Here is a 21403-nt window from a genome sequence, read left to right as displayed (position 1 = left end):
AAACAAAACAAAACAAAATCAGGAAGCAGAGTGTAAGTGTGTGTGTGTGTGTGTGTGTGTTTTGCCCACTACACTACCACAACAGCATTGCTTATAAATAAAACAGCAGCATGCAAACACATCTAACAGCATGCATTACTTTTAAACAGCATTACACACACCCCACAGCAAGCTATTTACAGTAATAATCATCACTTTTTATGTAAAGCCAAAGAAAATAACATCTCTTAGATTCATATATTTTTCTGACAGTCATGTTGACACATTTGATATGGCAACACTATATGAGAGATATTTTATAAGTGGTTTTATATTTATATTTCGTGTTCCTGTGTTTAAGGCTTTTATTCGTTTGAAAAATGTAACGGGAAGTCATATGTTTGGTTATAAACACAGACAGTAGAGTAGATTCAAGATTCAAGAGTGTTATTTGCCATTTGCACCTAAGTACATGAGCAGTTTACACCAAGTCAGCTTTAAGAAAAGAAAAAGTAGAAAAGGCACAAGGTAATTGCAGTACAAAATAAGTAGCATTCAACTCAACTCAACACAATAAAAAAATAAAAAAATAATTTAAACATAAAACACCCTCAGTGTAGTCAATAAATAAACTAAACTAGCCTCTGCATAGGAACGATACCCCCACAATACATACATATATATATATCGTAATATATATATATAAAACAGAGTCGTATGTCGTACCCTTAATGCGGCCATGGTCGTACCAGACAACAAATATCTGTTTTTACTGCCAATTATTGTCAATTATTAATTAGACGTGTAGCCTTATGATAAAAGAAAGTGGACGCTTAAAGTACATGCATCGTAAGCGTATATTTATATATATACTATATTTAAGCGTCCACTTTCTTTTATCATAAGGCTACACGTTTAATTAACAATTGACGATAATTGGCAGTAAAAACAAATATTTATTGTCTGGTACGACATATGACTCCCCTTAATTTAATTTATTATTATTTTCATATATAATTTTTTTCTATATGCACCTTGTCCCTTTACTTGAATGCAATGATCTATGAGCCTTGTTGTTTGTAAATTTAAATTTGTTTAATAAAAAATAAGAAAAAGATGCAGCTTCTGTTTTATTACCGGAAATGACGCTATTTCCGGTTCCGGACGCGCCAAAACGAAAACGAGTCAGAGGCGGAACCTTGTGTGTTTACATCCACAGTTTCACCGAGTTAGAAAGTGACGGGACTGCAGTACCTGGACATTAAACAGTACACGGTAAAGTAACCTACTCGACTGTGTTTAACTTTAACTGATAGTGAGTTATGGCCAGTTTACTCCTAAAGACACTAAAGATATAACGTTAAAGTTAATCCTAGTTAAAGTCAACGTTACGTTACTTACGTCATTACGTCATTACGTTCATCAGGTTAACGCTAGTCTTCAATCTACAGTGGCAGAAGAAGTATTCATGTGATTTACTTGGAAACGCAATATAATCGTTAATTTAGCTCATTACTCAAGCACTTCGGTAAAGTTGGAAAGATATTGACAGATTCAAACTTGCTGGATTAATAACTCATAATAGAAACGATGTTAAAACACAAACAGTGGTCAGGGACCGTCTACAAAGTGCAACACCGAAAAGAAAAATATACAATGACTTCAGTAATGTACAGTGTAGTGCCATCAAAATTACTCCAAACATCAATGATCTCTCCTCATAGTTGTACTACAACACTTAGTTTGGAAAAATATGCTTTTGCATAATTTAAGTGAATTTTTAATGTGAAAATATTCAATAACTTCAGTATTATACAGTGCAGTGCCATCAAAATGACTTCACGCATCAATGATCTCCTCATAGTTGTACTACAACATTTAGTTTGGAAAAATATACTTTTGCATAATTTTGGTGAATTTTTAATGGAAAAAATATTCAATAACTTCACTTTGAGAAAGTGTAGTGCGATCAAAATATCTTAATTAGTTTAACAAGTATAATCAGGAAGAGACCATTGATGTGAGAAGTGATTTTGATGGTACTACACTGTATAATACTGAAGTTATTGAATATTTTCCCCATTAAAAATTCACTAAAATTATGCAAAAGCATATTTTTCCAAACTTCAAAGACAAAGCTCTAACAGAAATACGCTGCTGAAATTACTTGTACGTTCGCCATTGTTCTTGTTCTACACCTCCAAAAACGATGCATACAAAAGGAAGATCCCATTTCAACAGCTTTGGAAACAAAGACACAGGAAGGAAATGTGACTCAGCACATATTTTCAGATCACAAGTCTCCATGGAGGTATGAGGACACAACCACAGACGCTGTACACTGAGCTCTACTCTACTTCCAGTATGTCTGAGGGGAAGTGAGACTTTCTTGTCTGGTCTGATCAACAAATTAACTCACTGGGCTGAAAGCTCAAATTTAAAAGCCCTGGATGTATGGCTCTGTTGCACTAACATTTTAATAGAGCAGTCAAATGACTTTAAAATGCAGAAGTTTGCATAATTTGGGAAAAATATTCAATAACTTCAGTATTATACAGTGTAGTACCATCAAAATTACTCCACACATCAATGATCTCCTCATGGTTGTAATACAACATTTAGTTTGGAAAAAATATGATTTTACATAATTTTTTTGAATTTTTTAATGGGATACATATTCAATAACTTCAGTATTATGCAGTGTAGTACCACCAAAATCACTTCTCACATCAATGGTCTCTTCCTGATTATACTTATTAAACTAATTAAGACATTTTGATGGCACTACACTTTCTAAAAGTGAAGTTATTGAATATTTTTCCCATTAAAAATTCACCAAATTATGCAAAAGAATATTTTTCCAAACTAAGTGTTGTAGTACAACTATGAGGAGATCATTGATGTGTCACTTTTGATGACTTGTAGAGGCGGATATTTCTGTTCTTGGTGTAAACAACAGTTTTTTTCTAAATTAAAAACAATATTGATAAATATATTTTGTTAATTCTAACCATAATTACTGCATATTTGTATACTGGCATTGCTTAAAAGGGATGCAGAATATATCAAGAGAATCATTTAATCCAAGTAAGTGTCTGATATAAGGGTTAAAAAAAGGACAAATAAAAGCTTGTGTTTTCTCTTACCAAGATCAACAAAGAGACAGTCTTGGCCATCCTTGTTTTTCACCTGGAGGAAGCTGAGGTCTCTCTCTTCCGGCTTGCGCCTCCCCTCAGAGACGCTGCTGTCAGTACATCATTGAGACAAATTACACAAAGTGATAATAGCAAAGAAATTTAAATATTTATTTTTACAAGTCACTGAAGTTATTGAATATTTTTCTCTTTTCCGCATTGCATTTTGTAGACGGTCCCTGACCACTCGTCCCACCGCTGGCTGCGCATAGAGAGACCAACGTTATGTGTTATGTGTTATGTGTTATGTGTTGATTAAAATGAGGTTGTAGCTCGTTGTCTACCTTACTACAGTTAGAAAGAGCCGTTGTTTGTGTTTTAACAACGATATCTGTCAATATCTTTCCAACTTTACCAAAGTACATCATCTAGGGGGGCTTCGTACATCAGCAATGTGTGGACAGTCAGGAATGATTGGAAGAAGTGCTCTATGAAGTAACTCGAGGGAATGTGATACCTAACTCGAGGGAATGTGATACCTAACTCGAGGGAATGTGATACCTAACTCGAGGGAATGTGATACCTAACTCGAGGGAATGTGATACCTAACTCGAGGGAACGTGATACCTAACTCGAGGGAACGTGATACCTAACTCGAGGGAACGTGATACCTAACTCGAGGGAACGTGATACCTAACTCGAGGGAACGTGATACCTAACTCGAGGGAACGTGATACCTAACTCGAGGGAACGATTTGTTCTCCTTGGGGGGCTCCGTAGACAGGGGACTTTCTAATGTCTGCTTTTAATTTTGGTACAGGGTGCTCTGCTCATATTTCTGTACTTTTACTTGCAGGACTTAGTATGTATTACACTGTGGTATTGATACTTATACTGTATTTCTACCAGCTCTGGGTGGTGCTGCACTGTAGCTGACCTCTAACCTCACTTTGGAGGTGGATATATGATGAACAAGTTGCCCTGTGGGTGAAAAAAAGGGGTCACACATACGTGTTTGAGAAGCTCTTGAAGATGAGGAAGTGGGGAGACCGACTGAAGAAGGTTGAGCAGCTTGCTCAGTCGTTCCAGCTGAATCCTCTGGCCGCACACTACAAACCTCGACTGTGGCCGTGCCAGCCTTCCTCCGTCTGGAAGCTCTTCCCTCGTCAGTGTATGGCTATCAGCTTCGCTCAGAGCTGCAAAGAGGTAGTAACGCAAACATTTTGTGATGGCTGGGACTATCTCATCAGTCTGCACCTTAGATGTTACGTCCTGTGTGTAAAGGGGAAAAAGCTGACATTTGTGCCTTGTATTCCCTAGCCTGTACATGTTTTTGCACTTGAGAAAGAAAAGACATCCCTGGGTCAAAGGATCTTCCTGGTTACCAGTTACAGTGAGCTGTGGCATTACTACAGGTAAACATTGCAAAATAAGGTGCATCTTCTTTTGTGTTGCGATGATGATGCATCAATGGTGATTTGTCTCTTGATTTCTTTTTCAGGACTTACACACAGTCCTTGATGCACTGCTATGAGGTGATACCAGAGGGCGCTGTTTGTAAGCTTTACTTTGACTTGGAGTTCCACAAGCCCTCAAACAAAGGAGCTGATGGGAAAACTATGGTGGCATCACTTATCCAGGTGCATCTTCATTGACAATATATCTCACTACGTTCTTATTAAAGGGACTGTTTGTAACTTCTTACACGTATAAATCATTGCGGGTCGGTGTCCCATGCGCGCTCGCGCTTGGCTACGCTGTCCAGACAAGACTCCAACACAAACTACACGGAAGCACCAAAACCGCAAAGTTATATCTAGTGAAGCCCGTCTGTTAAACAGTGTCGTCCGCGGTCAGAGGACGCGGAGGAGACCGTAGCTTTGGTCTCCAGGGCCGGAGTCTCTGCTGTACCCTGCTCCTCTGCCTGCTTGCCTTCACTAACACACCGCGCGTTCTCGCTATTTTGCTCCACTCTTACGTGCATGCGCGCACACTACACACTGCAGGAGAGGTAGTAGCTCTGAGAATATCTAGTGAATGTACAGGGGACGTTTGTGCAGAAATAAATGCTGCAGCTCCTCCAGACCAACAGAGGTTTCCCATGTCTTGTGAAGTGACGGGGCGCCGCAACGAGAAACGCTACATCTCCGACCAAAACTCCGGTGTCTCCCCTGTTCCCTCGGCCGCGGTCGGGAGGCTGAGGCAGGAAAAGCATTGATTCATGGAGAGACCTTCGTCTGGTCAGCTAACATTACTGCCAAGCAGGTGAAATATAGAGTGATATTGTGGTTTTAGCTCACTGTTTTGAGCGATGCTCGTTCATGTCTATGTAGAGCGAGCACAAGCACGAGCGCGATGCTGACTTTCGTTGACTCAACAGCCACAGGTGTCGCTGTTAACAAGCATTTCTGATTCTTACAAACAGTCCCTTTAAACATATTTTTTTTGTTTTTATCGAGCAGCTTTTTTCACATACAGATAACAATGATTCATATGTTGTTCAGTTTAACAATTATAAAACCAAATAATGTGTTTAAGTATTCATCTGACATTCATTCAGTAAGTAAAAATATAGGAGCAGGGATAACAAAAAAAGTCCACCCCTTTTCTGTTTATCTTTCACTCATATTCTTCTAATTTCAAGTTTCAAGATACTGCTGCAATTATGTGCCCAAATCTATCAACTGAGACAGCTTGTTGTTTTAAGGCATATTGAATCTTCTCTAAATATAGGGTATTGATTAGGTGTTCCAGCCACGTTTTAATGGTTGGGACCGGAGTTTTCTTCCACTATGTGAGGATATATATTGTGGCTGGGCGATATGGCCAAAATCTCCTATTAGGATATAGGTCATTTCATATCTCGATAATGATATATATATATCACGATATAGCATGTTTTCTAGTAATTCAATAAATAGTCTATATAAAATAACCTCATGGTAAAGCCTATTTTTGTATACTCCTTTGTGAATTAAATACTTGACAAATGAAGAGTATTTACTAATTTTATTAATAACTTAAGTGCAAAATTAACATTTATTTTAAATGAAAGTATAGAGAATAAATCGATAAATATAGGCCAAACCTATATTGTGATAGAAACAATATAGAAAAATATATACGAAAGACATTTTTATATTGTTTTGACAATATATATTGACATAAATGCCCACCCCTAATATATGTTTATGAGGGAATAGTAGTTTAAGTTGCTTCTGGAGACTGGCGACTCTGTCACATGGGAGAAACATATGGTTAGACTGGATTAGATTATTAGATCTGTCGTAGTTTATCTTGTTACTTTCTTGCCATAACGATGTATGATATACGGTATATTTACCTGTCTGTGTTTTGTGTGTTGACAGTATGTTTGTGACAAGCTAATGGAAGTTTATGGGATTGAATGCTCCACAAAAAATGTCCTGAATCTTGACTCCAGCACAGAAGAGAAGTTCAGTCGACATCTCATCTTCAATCTCCAAAATGCAGCTTTCAAAGACAACATACATGTGGGTATGTTCAATGCTGCATGGAGGCAACAAAATGTATTATTTATTTTTTTTCCGATGTTACTTCAGTTCATTTATTCTGTTTGTTTCTTAGGCAGGTTTATTCATGCTATACTTCACCCAGTCCTGAGCACAGCCAAAAGTTGCCTGAATGTTGGGATGAAGTCAGTGGCAGAAAACAGTGAAACACGGTTTGTTTTTCAGACTTGTGAAAAATAAATATTAAAATGTCTTTGCTATTATCACTTTGTGTAATTTGTCTCAATGATGTACTGACAGCAGCGTCTCTGAAGGGACGCCAGCAAAGGCAGAAGAGACAGCTGAGAGTCCACAAGCCAAGAGGCGCAAGCCGGAAGAGAGAGACCTCAGCTTCCTCCAGGTGAAAAACAAGAATGAGCAAAACAGTCTCTTTGTTGATCTTGGTAAGAGAAACTACAAGCTTTTATTTGTCCTTTTTCACCTTTATATCAGACACTTACTTGGATTAAATGATTCTCTTGATATATTCTGCACCCCCTTTAAGCATAATTCTGTGTAAACATTGCCAGTATACAAATATACAGCAATTATGGTTAGAATTAACAAAATATATTTTATCAATATTTGTATTAATTTACAAAAAAACAGGTGTTTATACCAAAAACAGAAATTTCCGTCTCTACAAGTCATCAAAAGTGGGAAAGAACGCTGCATTCACGGTGGCAGACGACAACGAGTTTATTGGCAAACCTGAGAAGGGGATTTCTGTGGAGGAAAGTGTGTTCTTGGCTTCCTTAGTCTGTAATATGAGGTACAACACCTTTTAACTCTGTGTGCTGAAAATATTACCTTCATAAAGCCACAGTATTAGAGCTCATTTCTGTGTATCATTAGTTTCACAGGTCAGAGAATTCTTACATCTGACGTCCCAGAAACAAAGGAGTCCAAAACCTCGCAGCCTCATTGCCAGCAGGGATCCGCCACATATCCAGGTAACACTGAACTGACAATGTAGGCTTCTCTCTATATTGTACATACACACATAGTGTATTATATAATCATTCAGTGTATCAATATTTTACCCTGATGTTTGTCAACATAAATAGTTTTAACTTTTTCCCCATTCATTACTGGCAGGCTCACTTTCTGGCTGCCTGTCATCCCCTCATCAAGAAGTGGACAACTTCATATTAACTGTGGTTAGAAAGGACGGCGTACATGGAAGTAAGTGTTCGGGCTGACGAAAGATATGCTTTTGCAAAAGATGTGCCACTTTCAAACCGTCTTGTTTGGGACCTAGGGCTGCAACTAATGATCATTTCCATTATCGATTAATTTGCTGATTATTTTATTGATTAATCGATGAATTGCTTGGTCTATAAATTGACAGGAAACAGTGAAACTTGGGCTCATGTCACAATTTCCTAAAGCCCAAGTTTATGACGTCTTGTTTCGTTTGACCAGCAGTCCAAAGATTCACAATGACATAAAACAGAACAGCAGAAAACCCTCATATTTGATTAACTGGAACAAATTAATGTTTGTTAAATTATCAAAATAGTTGCAGATTAATTATTCATTTATTAACTAACTGATTATTGGTTTCAGCCCCAGACAAAATATGTGTGCTGCTTTGTAGCATCATACAAGTGCTTAAAATACTGTATACGGTGTGTTTGTAGAGCTGGTAAATATATCCATACAACACTGATATCAGGATGTGATATTAGATATCATCTCTATTCTGGTTAGCTGTGACGACATTAGGGCTGAACGATTTTGACAAAATATCTACAGTAATTGCGATTATTTTGACTGATATTGCAACTGCGATATGTTTTAAGATATTACAGGGAGTGATCCTTTTTAAATCATTATTCTCATTTTCATTGAAAAACATATTAAAATGATTGTAGTTTGATTTTTGCAGGTTTCTGCAACAAACAAAGATGTTTTCTTAAGTCTGTAGAATATGACGTGTAGGACAGGACATCTCTGCAACACCACAATATTTAATTTAAAATGGTATTTTGACACATATTTTGCCTTTAACAAATATCTCGCCTCCTGCGATTCGAAAATTGAGGTAGGCCATATTGCGATTTCGATAAAATTGATTAATTGTGCAGCCCTAGACGACATTTCGTCATCAAGTCATGTGAAGACACAAGCCAGCTTTTTCAGGTCATATTCCCTGACAGCCGTAGCTTGTCAGTAATGTTTGTTAAGACACTGTGGTAAATTTTGACATGAATTTTTATTCTTATTTTTTCACAACAGACGTTTCAGAAACCAGTTTATATCATTAATGTCAGGACTGTGTGTGTTATGTTTACTTCAACAGGCATCAGACGATGGAACTACTTTGCTGCTGAACAACTGCTTGTCTACGACATCGCAAAGTACCGCTGGTGTGAAAACGTGGAAAGGTTTCATAAAAGCAACAACATCATGTATGTATGTTTCATGTTTCGTTAACAGTCTTTAGGTGTGCCCTATACTCCCCTTCTGATTTGGTCTCATCCTCCTCTGCAGGATTATTGTGGACCTCAAAGACGAAGTGTGGTACCAGAAGTGTCATGATCCTGAATGCAAGAACTTCAGGTCCTCAAGTAAGTTATGACCCTAAGAGCTGCCATGCTGACTTTTTGTATTTAAAACAACTCAAGGTCACATGATCTGTCTGTGGGGGGATGAAGTGCACGATGGTGGTAACACAACCTGTCTGAGATAAACACGTCTAATGTTACAGGTTACCCACTGCCCCAGGAGATCTGCGTCAGCTACATCATGGCACTGGTTAGTTTGCTTTACTTTAACTAGCATCCTGACCGACTAAGCTAAAATTGGAAATAATTTTGTCGTCTTTTAAAGCTCAAAGACGAAGTGTACAATCATGTCTTCTGTCCACTTACAGGATGAGGAAGACCAGGCTTATTTAATGGACGATGCTGGCAACATTGAACCCAGCCAGGCGTCAAACCAGACCCCACAGAGCGGAGTGTGTCCAGAGGAGGAATCAGCTGACCTGTGGGGAGACGGACAGGACGACCAGGACTATTTAGAGAGCCTCAACGACTTTGAACAAAACAGCGGGGATGTCTCTGATGACGCTCTGCTAAAATGTATGGCAGATTTTGACACCCAGTAGATGGTGAGTTTTATGTTATTTTGCACTGGCTGTATAGTAGGGCTGGGCAATATGGAGAAAATAAAATATCACAATATTTTTTTACGAAATACCTCAATATCGATATTGTTGGTTTGACTATTTGTGGTTTCACAAAATATTTAGACAATGATATTTTTGATAAATACTCGTTTGTAAAGGCAAATCATAGAAGAGCTATACAGTCTGGTAAGTTCAGAAAATTGCATCACTTTACTGTAATGCAGCCTTTAAAACCAGGAAAAGACAACACTTGTGCTACATTATGATATTAAGATATCCAAAATCTAAGACGATATCAAGTCTCATATCACGATATCGATATAATATCGATACATTGCCCTACTGTATAGCATCAAAGATACCGGCAACCTTTTACTTCATGTCCTTTTATGTAGCATTTAGAAGCAGTATAACCTGCAATAAAACATTTGAACAATCACAAAAGCATCAGTCCATTTCAAAAAATATATCATCAATTACAAAAACATGTTCAAAATCACAGCATTTTGGCTTTCATATAAAGTCTCTTTGCATATTTATAAATGGTCCCCAGTGGGAGGATGGGCTGCTTGGATTGTCTTTACAAGTTTTCCTGGATGGTGCTGTTGGCATGTTACACATATTTGACATATTCTACACACAATGTGAAACACGAGGAAGGAGGGAACTTAAACTTCTTTAGATTTGTTATACAGATACATGAAATTTGACCTCTGCATTTAACCCATTTAATCCCAATTAGGAGCAGTGATGATAAAGTGATTTAAAAAAGTGAAAATTATAGTATGTTTTAAAAAAGTCATAGTATAGTATATCAAAAGTACTTGTACTTAAAATCTTTTTTACTTTTTTGCTGTTTAACATACTATACTATGACTTTTTTTCGACTTAAATTAAAAAAGTCATAGTATATTTTCTTTTTTGACATACTGTACTATGACTTTAAAAAAAAAAAAAATTCGACAAACTATAATATGACTTTTATTTGACATACTATACTATGACTTTTATTTTTTTAATATACTATACAATGCCATATCTAAAAATGTTGATGAAAAATATCATAGTAAAGTAAGACGAAAGATTTCATTAAAAAAATCATAGTATAGTTTGTCGAAAAAAAGTGATGGTATAGTATGTCGAAAAATTTTATGAAAATAAGTCATAATATAGTATGTCAAAAGAATTTCATGAAAAAAAATTATAGTATAGTATGTCAAAAATTTGTATGAAAAGTCATAGTATAGTATGCCGAAAGAAATTCATTTAAAAACTCATAGTAAAGTATGTCAAAAAACGTTATGAAAAAAAGTCATAGTACAGTATGTCGAAAAATTTCATGAAAAAAAGTCATTGTATGGAATGTCAAAATTTCATGAAAAAAGTCATAGTATAGTATGTCAAATATTTTGATGAAAAATATAATAAAGTATGACGAACAATTTCATTAAAAAAGTCAGTATAGTTTGTCGAAAAATTTCATGAAAAAGTGATAGTATAGTATGTCAAAACATTTTATGAAAATAGGTCATAGTATGGTATGTCAAAAAACTTTATGAAAAAAAGTGATATGATAGTATGTCGAAAAATTTCATGAAAAAAGTGATAGTATAGTATGTTGAAAAATTTCATTTAAAAAAAAGATAGTATGGTATGTCGAAAAATTTCATTAAAAAAAGTCAGCGTGGAATTTCGAAGAATTTCATGAAAAAAGTCATAGTAAAGTATAACTAAAGATTTTGATGAAAAATATCATAGTAAAGTATGACGAAAAATTTCATTAAAAAAAATCATAGTAGTTTGTCGAAAAAAAGTGATAGTATAGTATGTCGAAAATTTTTATGGAAATAAGTCATAGTATAGTATGCCAAAAGAAATTCATTTAAAAACTCATCGTAAAGTTATACTATAATATGTCGAAAAAAAAAGTCATAGTATAGTATGTTGAAAATTTAAAAAAAAGTCATAATATAGTATGTCGAAAAAAAGTCATAGTATAGTACATCAAAAAAAGTCGTAGTTCAGTATGTTGAAAAAAAGTCATATAGAATGTTGGAAAAATAAGTCATATGTCGAAAAAGTCATAATATACCAAGTGTTAAAATAAGTCATAGTATTATGTCGATAAAAAGTCATAGTATAGTATGTCAAAAAAATAAAAAGTCGTAATATAGTAAGTATTCAAAATAAAAGTCATAGTACATTGTGTCGAAAAAAGTCATATAGTAAGTGTTAAAAATAAAAGTCATGGTATGGCATGTCGAAAAGAAGTTTTATACGTTTAAAAAAACAATAGTATGTGAAAAAGGAAAAAAGTTGCAGTATACTATGTCAAAAAAGTTAAAGAGTGTAGCATGTAGGAAAAAGTAATGGTTTATAACATTATAATGTAGTTGTAAGCAGATGCTAATGGATTTGTCATCAACCCTAACTCCTACTGTACATCCATAAGTGGAGGCTGATGTGTAAATGGATAATGAATGCCAAAAAGTAGAAGTCATGACTGTTGCACAATAATACAAATTTAAATATCCTTATAGCTGCTAATGACTATATTGGAGCGTGTTATAAACGAAAACAGGGGTACTTCTAGATACATGGCTTAATCTATGTTATTGACAATCACAACAAAACAATAATAGGTTTCTAGCTAAAATACTTAGAAATCAGGCATGCCTTTTCAGGGATCCATCAAAGTATAAAAGACGACACTCAACATCAGTTTTGGAATAAAGTATTTATTTGGTACAGTTAAGAAATAAATATACTGTACTTACAACTTCAGCACAACTGCACCTTTGCCCTTTTCAAATCATAAGTCGTTAAAAAAACAAAATAACTATATGGCTTGAAATGTCAAGGAGGCCTCAACGTGATTAGATGTGTAATGATCATAATTCAGTCAAAAAATCTGAATTCACAACTAAATCTTTTATCAAACAACTGAGATGCTGCTTCGTTTCGTTAAAAGGAAATGTTAACAAGGAAATGGAATAAATTTTGAAAACGTGCTACTTTAAATTAACCGTAATGCCAGTGTTTTAAATATTTACCCCAACTTAAGTGCATTATACAAATGACGGTATGCAGCTTTATCCTGTTTCTGTGGCACTGAAATGTGAAAATCAAAAAAGAGGCACTGCATGTAGAGTATAATAACATTCAACATTTCCCATGCAGTGTAACAAGAAAATGAAAACAACCAACAAAGGCAAAAAAAAAAGTGTCGCAATGTGATTCCCAAAAGGCCATTAACTAAATTGTGCACTAAAACCGGTTCATCTGTTCTTAAGCAATGAGAAAAATGGGAATGCAGGAAATTACAACTACAGAGTATCAGGTACAATACTCTGCATACAAATATACTTTTCAGCAGATACACTATTTACAGATTTAATGATTACATTAAATACCAACTTAAATAGATAGACCAAAACATTAAATAGTCTAGGATATAAATAGTCAATATTAGTCACTGTTGTAAAAGCATGTTCATAAGATTTTTTTCGGCGGCTCCCAAGAATAAAAAACAGTCAGAAATGTTTTTAACCTTTCTGACTGTGAAGCAGTCAGACTTAATGGCAGTATAAGGCATGATCAAGTCAGATTCCCCCTTTGTGTTTTTTAACCGTTACTCCTAGATACATTTTACCAGTAACATATTTTGACCTAATTAGCCAGTGATAGCAGGGAAAATTTGGTGGTACAGTTACTAGATGAAGCGGAGACAATACATACATCAAACTGAGTTTCATTCTCAGATCGTCACTAACAGACTAATTGAGGAAAATCCCTCTCACTTAATTCGGGTCTGACTGTGTGCTCTAAATGAGAGTTACCTCTCTTTTCCTCGACCCCAGTTTACATCTTAATTTTGGCATAGAGTTCATCAATGTGCTCTCTGAAGCGGCTCCGAAGCTCAGCCCTCTTGGCCTTCAGAGTGGGTGTCAGCAGGCCGTTCTGGATAGAAAACATCTCAGGATGCAACCCAATATCTCTCACCTGCAGAGACAAAAAGTGAAAATACATATTTGAAGTAGTGGTGCAATTTACAATTATTTTTAACATCAATTAATCCGCTGATTTTTTTTCCTGATTAATTATTTGGTTTATCAAGCAGCCAAAGTATTTTTTCTTTCTTTCTTAAAGCACAAGGTGATGTCTTCAAATTGCTTGTTTCAAAGAAAAGCAGCACATTCTTACATTTGATAAGATGTAACTGTCATTTCTGCTTGAAAAATGCCTTTAATCGATTATCAAAATATATTCAATTTATTCTTTTGCTCAATTAATCAGCTAATCATATCAGCTCTAATTTGAAGATGAGAAATAATTATATGGAATCACCGATTCGGGAAAAACAAAGGAGCAGTGGTTTGTTTTCTCTATGATGGGAAATGTGTAGAAGCAGGCGATTCTGCTGTTATTGTGCACCGTGGATGATATTGTGATACAGTAAGAAGGATTTTAAAATGCATGGACCTGTACAGAAGGAAGAATGAGTGATCAGCTGGATCAGGCCCCATTAATTACGCCCGCCACAGTTTCCTAATAAACTGAAAATATTTGTACACTTCTCAATGGGTGGGGCGACGGCCATTCGGTGTGGGAAATCCCCTCGTAGGTCCTCTAATCGGCGCTGGCTGGCCCGCGACTGGCTCTAGGTCGGCTTGGAAAGGCCCGGGATGATAGTGGCTTGCGGCTCCGGCTGTGAGCTTTACAGCACCCCTCGAAGCGGCCATGTACTTAGTGCTCGCTGCACCTTTTTCTCCTGCACGACTGTCAACCGATGCGGACTGAGAACAGGAGTGAGAGTGCAGCGAGCACCAAGTCCGAGGACCCACGAGGGGATCCTCCCACACCAAGCGGCCATGCCTCACATGCCGAGTTGAATCCCATCCGTTGAGAAGTGCAATTGTTGGTTCATTATGAAACTGTGGTGGACATAATTAATGGGAAACACTGGAGCCTGATCCATGCCCATCCAACTGATCACTCATTCTGTACAGGTCCATGCATTTTAAAAATCCTTCTTACTGTACTCATCACAATATCATCCACCATCCTCAATAACGGCAGTAACAAAAACACATGTATAACAATATTCAAACATGGCAACAATCACCTGTTCAAAAGACTTGAGTCCTGCCTCTTTGCCCAACCTCAGGAGGTCCTCCAGAATGGCATTCTTCACATCCTAAAGACAGTCAGAAAAACATTAGCATGCATAGCACGCGTGGCTGTGTGTTTGAGCTGCTGATGGTAATAACTCTTACCTGGTTACTGCACAGTTCAGAGTAGGAGCCTTCAATCCCTTTTTTCTTGAGCCAAATAGGTAAGAAGTCTGGATCAGGTACCACTATCCCCACCAGACATGCCTGAAAACCACATCACGGACAACAAGAAGATCAGCGCCACACAAACTGGCGCAAACTGCATTATGGTGAGAATATCTGACATTTAGAGCTACATCAGTTTCACAGTAATTACTTACCTGTAAGCTTTCGCCGTGAACAAATATCTGGGCCACTGGATCACTGAGACTATACACAGTTTCTATTTTCTCGGGGGCGATGTATTCTCCTTGTGCCAGCTTGAAGATGTGCTTCTTTCTGTCAGTGATCTTCAGAGTGCCGTTCTGCAACAAACCAGGAGAGATACAACTTGAAATTTAAAATCGATTTATTGATGCATCTCAAAGTGATCCGCGAGTAGATTTAGTAAAATATCATGTTTTTAATTTAAAATTCAACTTTAATCAACTCGTGCATGAATTGAATTATTTTTTTTGCTATGTTGTCGGACTTCAGCAATGAAGCCGGCCGTTGTGCGACACTGTGCAACTGGATCAGTGTAGACCCCGATATGAGACTGGTGGAGGCAGCACCATTGTTCCCATTGAGACGGCAACAAAGACAATGATGTGAGTAAGCTATGCTATTTGTAAAACTCTCTCTCTCTCTCTCGACCCCTCCCTCTCTAAAGCTCCTGCTTGCTCTCGCTCTCACCACATCTCTCGCTCTACAGCTCTCTCTATCTTGCTCGCTCTCCCTCTCTCTCTGCATCTCCCACGCTCTACACCTCTACCTCTCCATCTGTATCGTTCTCTCTCTGTCTACAGCTTCTACATCTCCCGCACCATCTAGCTCTCTCTCTCTCTCTCTCTCCATCTCCAGCTTGCTCACGCTCTCTCTCTCTCTACATCTCCCTCGCTCTACCTCTCCATCTCTCTACCTCTACCCCTCCCTCTCTCGACCTCCCCATCTATCAATTTTTCAATTCAATATGCTTTATTGGCATGACTCAGGTGAACAATATTGCCAAAGCGTCAATTCAATAAGAAAAAAAAGAACAAAACAAAAACATATATCTGTCTCTCTCTTCCTCTCCATCTATCTCGCTCTCTCTAGCTCCCTCTCTACCCCTCCCACTTGCTCTCTCTTTCTGTCAACAGTTCTCTACATCTCTCTGTCTATAGCTCTCACTCTCTCGACAATTTGCTCCCTCTCAATTCAATTTTTCTAATTCAATATGCTTTATTGGCATGACTGTTAGGTGAAGAATATTGCCAAAGCTTCAATTCAATAATGAGAAAAAAAAGAACAAAATAAAAACAAAAACATATATATATATACAATTCATTAAGCAAATTCCAGTATATAGATATTTAAAAAAAGAACATGGAAATGGTAGAAAACAATACAGAAATAATTTGTTTTGTCTCTACCTCCCCTTCTGTCCTGCTCTCTACATCTCTCTTCCTCTACATCTCCCACTCTCTCTCTCTCTCTCTCTCTCTCTCTCTCTCTCTACACCTTGCTCTAAAATAACAAATTATATCATTATTAATTATTGCATTGTTTGTTAACAGTAAAATAACAATTAATAATCTTTAATTAACTACATATTCACCGGTTATTATAATCAAAGATAAATAGTTTTACTCACAGGAAGCCATTTGCCAATGTCTCCTGTGTGCAGCCATCCATCCTGGTCGATTGCCTCCGCAGTTCTCTCAGGATCTTTCAGGTATCCCTGGAATACATTTGGTCCTTTGACACACACCTAAAGGGAGAGATGACAACATGAAAATCACATTTCCACAAATCTTGAAACTGGCGGCGCACATGCAGATGATACCAAATCTTTATCCATACCAGTGGCACGACTTTAGGGATGGAAATGTCTGTCGCTCCGACGATTTAGTCCAGACTGAAATATCTCAACAACTACTAGATGGACTGGCATGAAAGTCATTGAGGGACATTCATGTCTCCCTCAGGATGAATTGTAGTCACTTTGGTGATTCGCTGACTGTTCATGTGGTGCCATCATCAGTTTCAAATTGTATGTGTCCAATACTCTAGTCTTGCAGAAGTTTGGTCAGAAACCAATGACATTCCCATCAGCAGTCAAGTATGTTTTCTAACTCTCACTACACTGTAATAAAATATTTATCATACAAATTTTCCCATTTCTCTTTTAGAAATAAATACATTTTCTGACCGACTGCATGTATTTGATTACTAAAAAAAAAGGACTCCTCACCTCTCCCTCTCCATTGGCTGCCAGGTAGTTCATTTCTGCCACATCCACCAGCTTGATAGAGTTGCAGGGCAGAGGAGGCCCGACATGACCTGCAGACACAAAATAGTCACAGTTCAGTTTCATGGTTTAAATAAAGAAGTGTGTAAATTCCCCTCATAGGCTGTAATACATGAGAATCGAAGAGTTTTTACCTGCTGTCCAGTCCCCGGGCATCGACATGGAGCACCCAGCTGTACATTCAGTCTGGCCGTAGCCTTCATAAAACTGTTGAGTACGGAGCATGTTTTTAGAGACATTCATAAAAAAAGTTATCGATAAAGAACTGCCAATCAATGAGATGGGCGAGTGGATGTGGCTCACCTGACAGCCCAGTGCAGCTCGTAGAAACGTCAGAATGGTTGGGGACACCGGTGCTGCTCCTGTAATGATGAGTCTGACACGTCCGCCCAGACTCGCCTGCAAAGTGTGAAACAAACAGGAAGAACATTGTTTATTATACATCATAAAACCCACTGGGGATTTAATTATTAGAGTAAGAGTAGAGTAAGGAACTTGTCATGTGATCGGTTTTTATATGACCTTTAATAATAAAATAAATAAATAAAAATATGGCCTTTAACAATTTAAAAGAATATCTATTATAAAATGAATAAATATAGGTATCATGGCTGTCAAAGTTAACGCAAAATCGTTTTAACACCACTAATTTTTGTAACGCATTAACGCAATCACTCTAGCAGCAGCTTGACGTGAAGGACGTGAAATAACGCTCCAAACTTATGCAAAATTTTGGCAAGAAAAATTGACATGGCCATATTCAAAGGGGTCCTTTGACCTCTGACCTCAAGTTATGTGAATGAAAATGGGTTCTATGGGTACCCACGAGTCTCCCCTTTACAGACATGCCCACTTTATGGTAATCACATGCAGTTTTGGGCAAAGCTAAGCTAAGTATGTGTAATATCTAAGTAATATCAGGCATATTTTTTTAAAGCAAGTGGAAGAAGTAAGCCCAAGTTGGAACAAAAACACAAGATACCATGTTTACCTGCACTTTCTTGAAGATGAGTTTGTCCCACAGGCTGTCCTTTCTGACCACACCACTTTTAAGCTCTGCCTCCTTCCTACTGAAAGCAAAATCGAGCACCCATCTCTTCAGCGGCGTGTTGGCTTGACTAAATACCTGTGGAGAATTGAGACCAGCTTTAGTTTAAGTCACCACATTTAATATCAAACATTAAACAAGGCAGCAGACCAGAGAAATGGGACTTGTGGAAATTAGTAAGTAACTTAATTGAGTAAAAAAATAAAACACAAAATACATTAAAGTCACAGAGGGAATTTTTTCTGAAAAAATGTATGAAAATAGTGAATCAGCTGGCTCTTCTCTTAACTATGAGTTTTGTAAACTTTAACATGAGTGTCATTAGATAAACTCTGACCTTATCAAACATGCGGTTGAGGAGACGTGGGACCACAGGGAAGACTGTCGGCTGCAGCGTTTTCAAATCATCCATCAATAGTCGAATGTCCCCTTGGAAATAGCCGATTCGAGCCCCATGGATGAGAATGACACCCTGATGAAAAGGGAGCTGGTTATTCCTACTCGTTGCATGTTAAATCAGTGTGACAATTTAACCACAAGAGGGCAGTGTTGTTCTGAACATTTCACTTCATATCCCAACGTCATGTTCCTGCAATAGAAGAGGCTTCAGTTTCAGGGCCGCATTTCTAGGACCGTAGTTAGTGACCGCAGTGTTAAATTACGTGCCGCCAAAACTAAATCCTTAGGTTTAAGAAAGAAAAGATTATGGTTTGGCTAGTTATTGACATTTGACTGGTTGATAACATTTATCATGGGGGTAAACAGGCAGTGAGCACAACTTAATTGTCACAATTATTTAAACTTAATTAAAATGGTCAAACAATGACAAGCATTTACACTGAAGATAGTAGGCTTTGTGAAAAACTAGGAACCTAGACATGCGGTAATTGGACTGCGGTCCTGATTCTGCAGCTTCCTCTAATGCAGGAACACGCTGCTCACATATCCAGTATCTGTTATTTAAACCCACTGCAGTATTATCCAAATTCAGAGGTGTTAGCAGTCGTGCTACGGAGTTACCTTGAAGGTCAAGGATGCTTGGACATTTATGGATCACAAATTCATCAAAACAGCTAAGGTAGTCACCACACAGTTTCTCACTTTCTTTTAAAGCTGCAGGTTATTTGATGCCTTACTTTGAGGATAATAAATGTGTTTTCTATAAAACCTCACTTTTAATTGAACATAAATAAGCCAAATTTCTCAAAAGCATCAGCAACAAAGTTATGACTTCAATTTGGAAATATCTACTCAAAGAATAAATAAACAATATTACGAATCTGGCCAATCATGTCATGCCAACTTTCAGTAGAGATTTAGATACTCGGTGTTACAGACACATTTCGGTCAGCACTCCAAAAGATACCTAAAGATGAAGAAGTTAAGTTGGAAGGACATCATGCCACTTAGGCTAAATATTGCCATTAACCCCCCCAAGACCCGCGATCCCTTTCAGAGGCTGTAGCAGGTTCAGTTTTAGAGCTAGAGTGAAGGTATTGATATCATATAAAACTAGATTAATTAATTCACCTTTATTTTTTATTTATGACTAATACAAATTGAAAACACATTACTACACAGATTTTTTTTTAAAACTAGACAAAACTATCATTTCAATAATTCCTAATAATTCTGACTCTTACTCTTTAAACCCAACTTAAAATGTCATTGTATGAAAGTAAACAAGTCCAACACATACCTGTACAACCCTCTCAAACATGTGAGCTAGGGGGAGATAGGATACATGAATGTCATGTAAGGTCAGCATGCAGTGTACCTGTGGAGAACACACAAAGCAAAACACATGCATGTGTGCAGGTCAAGCATGGCGTACTGTACCTCCACCACCCTCTCAAACATGTGGGCCAAAGGGAGGAAGGAGATGTGCACATCTTTATTGGTGGGTGTCAGTGTGGCCTGGACGACAACATACGGGGGGAGGAGGAGGAGGACGAGGGAGGAACAGAGGCGAGACAGACGGGGAAATATAAAGGGGTCAAAGAGGGTCAACCTGAGTCAGACGGGGATTTTCGATTTCAAGCAAGGTCCATTGAACAGCTCAACGTTTCTATTTTATGTGATCTGTATCTCATGAATGCAAGCATGTAGGTTTGGTTTCAGAAGTTGGTGTGAAACAATTCAGACAAATGGTGTAAAAGAAGGGGGAGGATGCCGTTTCCTGCATTCCTAAACATGTCTTGGCAAGGAAATAGCTATTTAGCTCATAGCTATTTTCAAAGAGGTCCCTTTGACCTCTGACCTCAAGATATGTGAATGAAAATGGGTTCTATGGGTACCCACGAGTCTCCCCTTTACAGACATGCCCACTTAATGATGATCACATGCAGTTTGGGGCAAGTCACAGTCAAGTCAGCACACTGACACACTGACAGCTAGTGTTGCCTGTTGGGCTGCAGTTTGTCATGTAATGATTTGAGCATATTTTTCATGCTAAATGCAGTACCTGTGAGGGTTTCTGGACAATATTTGTTATTGTTTTGTGTTGTTAATTGATTTCAAATAATAAATATATACATACATTTGCATAAAGCAAGCATATTTGTCCACTCCGTTGTTGATAAGAGTATTAAATACTTGACAAATCTCCCTTTAAGGTACATTTTGAAAATATACGAAAATGTGTGATTAATTTGCGATTAATCATGATTAAATATTTTAATCAGCTGAAAGCATGAAAGGCTCTCCCTAGAGCTAGTGTTTGGTTTGAGCAACATGGCGAACTCCGTGAAGAGGACCCGCTCCCTATGTAGATATGAAGGGCTCATTCTAAGCTAACAAAAGCACAATGATTCTTAGTTTCAGGTGATTATACACTAATGAAAACATAGTTATGAATATTATATGCCATTTCTGCATATAGATCCCCCGAAATGTTACACACTGTTCCTTTGACTGTAAGCAAAACCATATATTAAAGGATTTGTATACATGCAGATGAGGTAGAAGAACTTTT

The 21403-nt window shown here is 37.3% G+C and overlaps 2 protein-coding genes across 5 annotated transcripts in view; one reads left to right on the top strand and one right to left on the bottom strand.

Moving 5' to 3' along the window:
* Positions 1-1130: 1130 nt before the first annotated feature.
* On the top strand, positions 1131-9852 carry primpol (primase and polymerase (DNA-directed)). Of its 2 annotated transcripts, none has more exons than XM_037765449.1 (14): positions 1131-1254; positions 4023-4319; positions 4434-4528; positions 4615-4753; positions 6482-6629; positions 6720-6816; positions 6908-7047; positions 7253-7415; positions 7499-7596; positions 7742-7828; positions 8949-9057; positions 9140-9216; positions 9357-9403; positions 9522-9852. In XM_037765449.1, exons 2-14 carry the CDS (start codon positions 4146-4148, stop codon positions 9753-9755), a joined length of 1608 nt encoding a protein of 535 aa, XP_037621377.1. In that variant the 5' UTR covers positions 1131-1254; positions 4023-4145; the 3' UTR covers positions 9756-9852. The 2 variants fall into 2 exon arrangements, with proteins under 2 accessions (XP_037621377.1, XP_037621376.1); XM_037765448.1 differs by having other exon boundaries at positions 6905-7047.
* A 2642-nt stretch (positions 9853-12494) lies between these two features.
* Positions 12495-21403, bottom strand: part of acsl1a (acyl-CoA synthetase long chain family member 1a) — a 28094-nt gene continuing 19185 nt past the window's right edge. For 2 of the 3 annotated variants that reach the window (XM_037765429.1, XM_037765428.1), the window contains exons 11-21: positions 20129-20206; positions 18767-18901; positions 18373-18507; positions 17685-17780; positions 17516-17588; positions 17325-17413; positions 16725-16841; positions 15271-15414; positions 15053-15154; positions 14902-14973; positions 12495-13778 (exon numbers count right to left, since the gene is read on the bottom strand). In XM_037765429.1, coding sequence (XP_037621357.1) covers positions 13638-13778; positions 14902-14973; positions 15053-15154; positions 15271-15414; positions 16725-16841; positions 17325-17413; positions 17516-17588; positions 17685-17780; positions 18373-18507; positions 18767-18901; positions 20129-20206 — 1182 coding nt within the window. In that variant the 3' untranslated portion in view covers positions 12495-13637. Of the gene's footprint in view, positions 13779-14901; positions 14974-15052; positions 15155-15270; positions 15415-16724; positions 16842-17324; positions 17414-17515; positions 17589-17684; positions 17781-18372; positions 18508-18766; positions 18902-20128; positions 20207-20268; positions 20347-21403 lie in introns of all 3 variants that reach the window. The other variant, XM_037765430.1, reaches the window with a different exon arrangement.

Source organism: Sebastes umbrosus, chromosome 3 (assembly GCF_015220745.1).
Source record: "Sebastes umbrosus isolate fSebUmb1 chromosome 3, fSebUmb1.pri, whole genome shotgun sequence".
Lineage (NCBI taxonomy): Eukaryota > Metazoa > Chordata > Actinopteri > Perciformes > Sebastidae > Sebastes > Sebastes umbrosus.
The sequence above is the reverse complement of the archived record's forward strand: the minus strand, read 5'-3'. Positions and strand labels throughout refer to the sequence as shown.